Source organism: Apis dorsata, unplaced genomic scaffold (assembly GCF_000469605.1).
Source record: "Apis dorsata unplaced genomic scaffold, Apis dorsata 1.3 scaffold_92, whole genome shotgun sequence".
Taxonomy (NCBI): Eukaryota; Metazoa; Arthropoda; class Insecta; order Hymenoptera; family Apidae; genus Apis; species Apis dorsata.
This window is the reverse complement of record NW_006263390.1, coordinates 343085-343605: the sequence shown is the minus strand read 5'-3', so window position 1 is coordinate 343605 and position 521 is coordinate 343085. Positions and strand designations below refer to the sequence as shown.

Below are 521 nucleotides of genomic sequence, written 5' to 3'. Positions count from 1 at the left end.
CGACTCCAGAGTCCAGCGTGGAACCGTGGGCCATGTGCGCCATTCGAGCCAGGAAGAGGAGAGGAGAGGAGGAAGTAACGGATAGAAACAGGGACAATCGAGAGAGAGAATCGGCTCTACTTTCTTCTGTCTTTCTTGTTTATCGAGGGAAAACGATAAGAGAGCGGGACACAACAATGGAGGTGAAAAAGCTTACCAGGAGACGCCCGGTAAATCTGTATCCTCCGTTCCTTTTCTGGCCGGGGTGTGGTTCCTTCGCATACGGGTGGGGCCAGGATCACCCCAACGGGATCAAGGACTTTGGTGGACTTGGCGGCTGGATTCGGAAACTCGTCTGCCGTGTATCTTATATTATTATATATATATATATGTATGTACGTAGAGGTGGTTCAAGGCGGAGGAAAGGGGACGTATCGGAATGAATTTCGAAAGAGCGCGAGGAGGAAGCGAGTGGTCGCTCGCGCACGTGCCTTTCTCCTCTTTTTTCTCCTTTCCTTCTCCTTTCTCACTACCACGGATCC

General features: G+C 51.2%; 1 protein-coding gene across 9 annotated transcripts in view; it reads right to left on the bottom strand.

Annotated features, from left to right (window-relative positions):
* LOC102675860 (protein turtle) overlaps positions 1-339 on the bottom strand; it is a 53539-nt gene extending 53200 nt beyond the window's left edge. For all 9 annotated transcript variants that reach the window (XR_004149802.1, XR_004149803.1, XM_031508607.1 and 6 more), the window contains exon 1: positions 197-339. Coding sequence is in view for 7 of the 9 variants with exons in the window: in XM_031508607.1 (XP_031364467.1) it covers positions 197-261 (65 nt within the window). In the remaining 2 variants the exon portion in view is untranslated. The remainder of the gene's footprint in view (positions 1-196) is intronic.
* Positions 340-521: the final 182 nt, after the last annotated feature.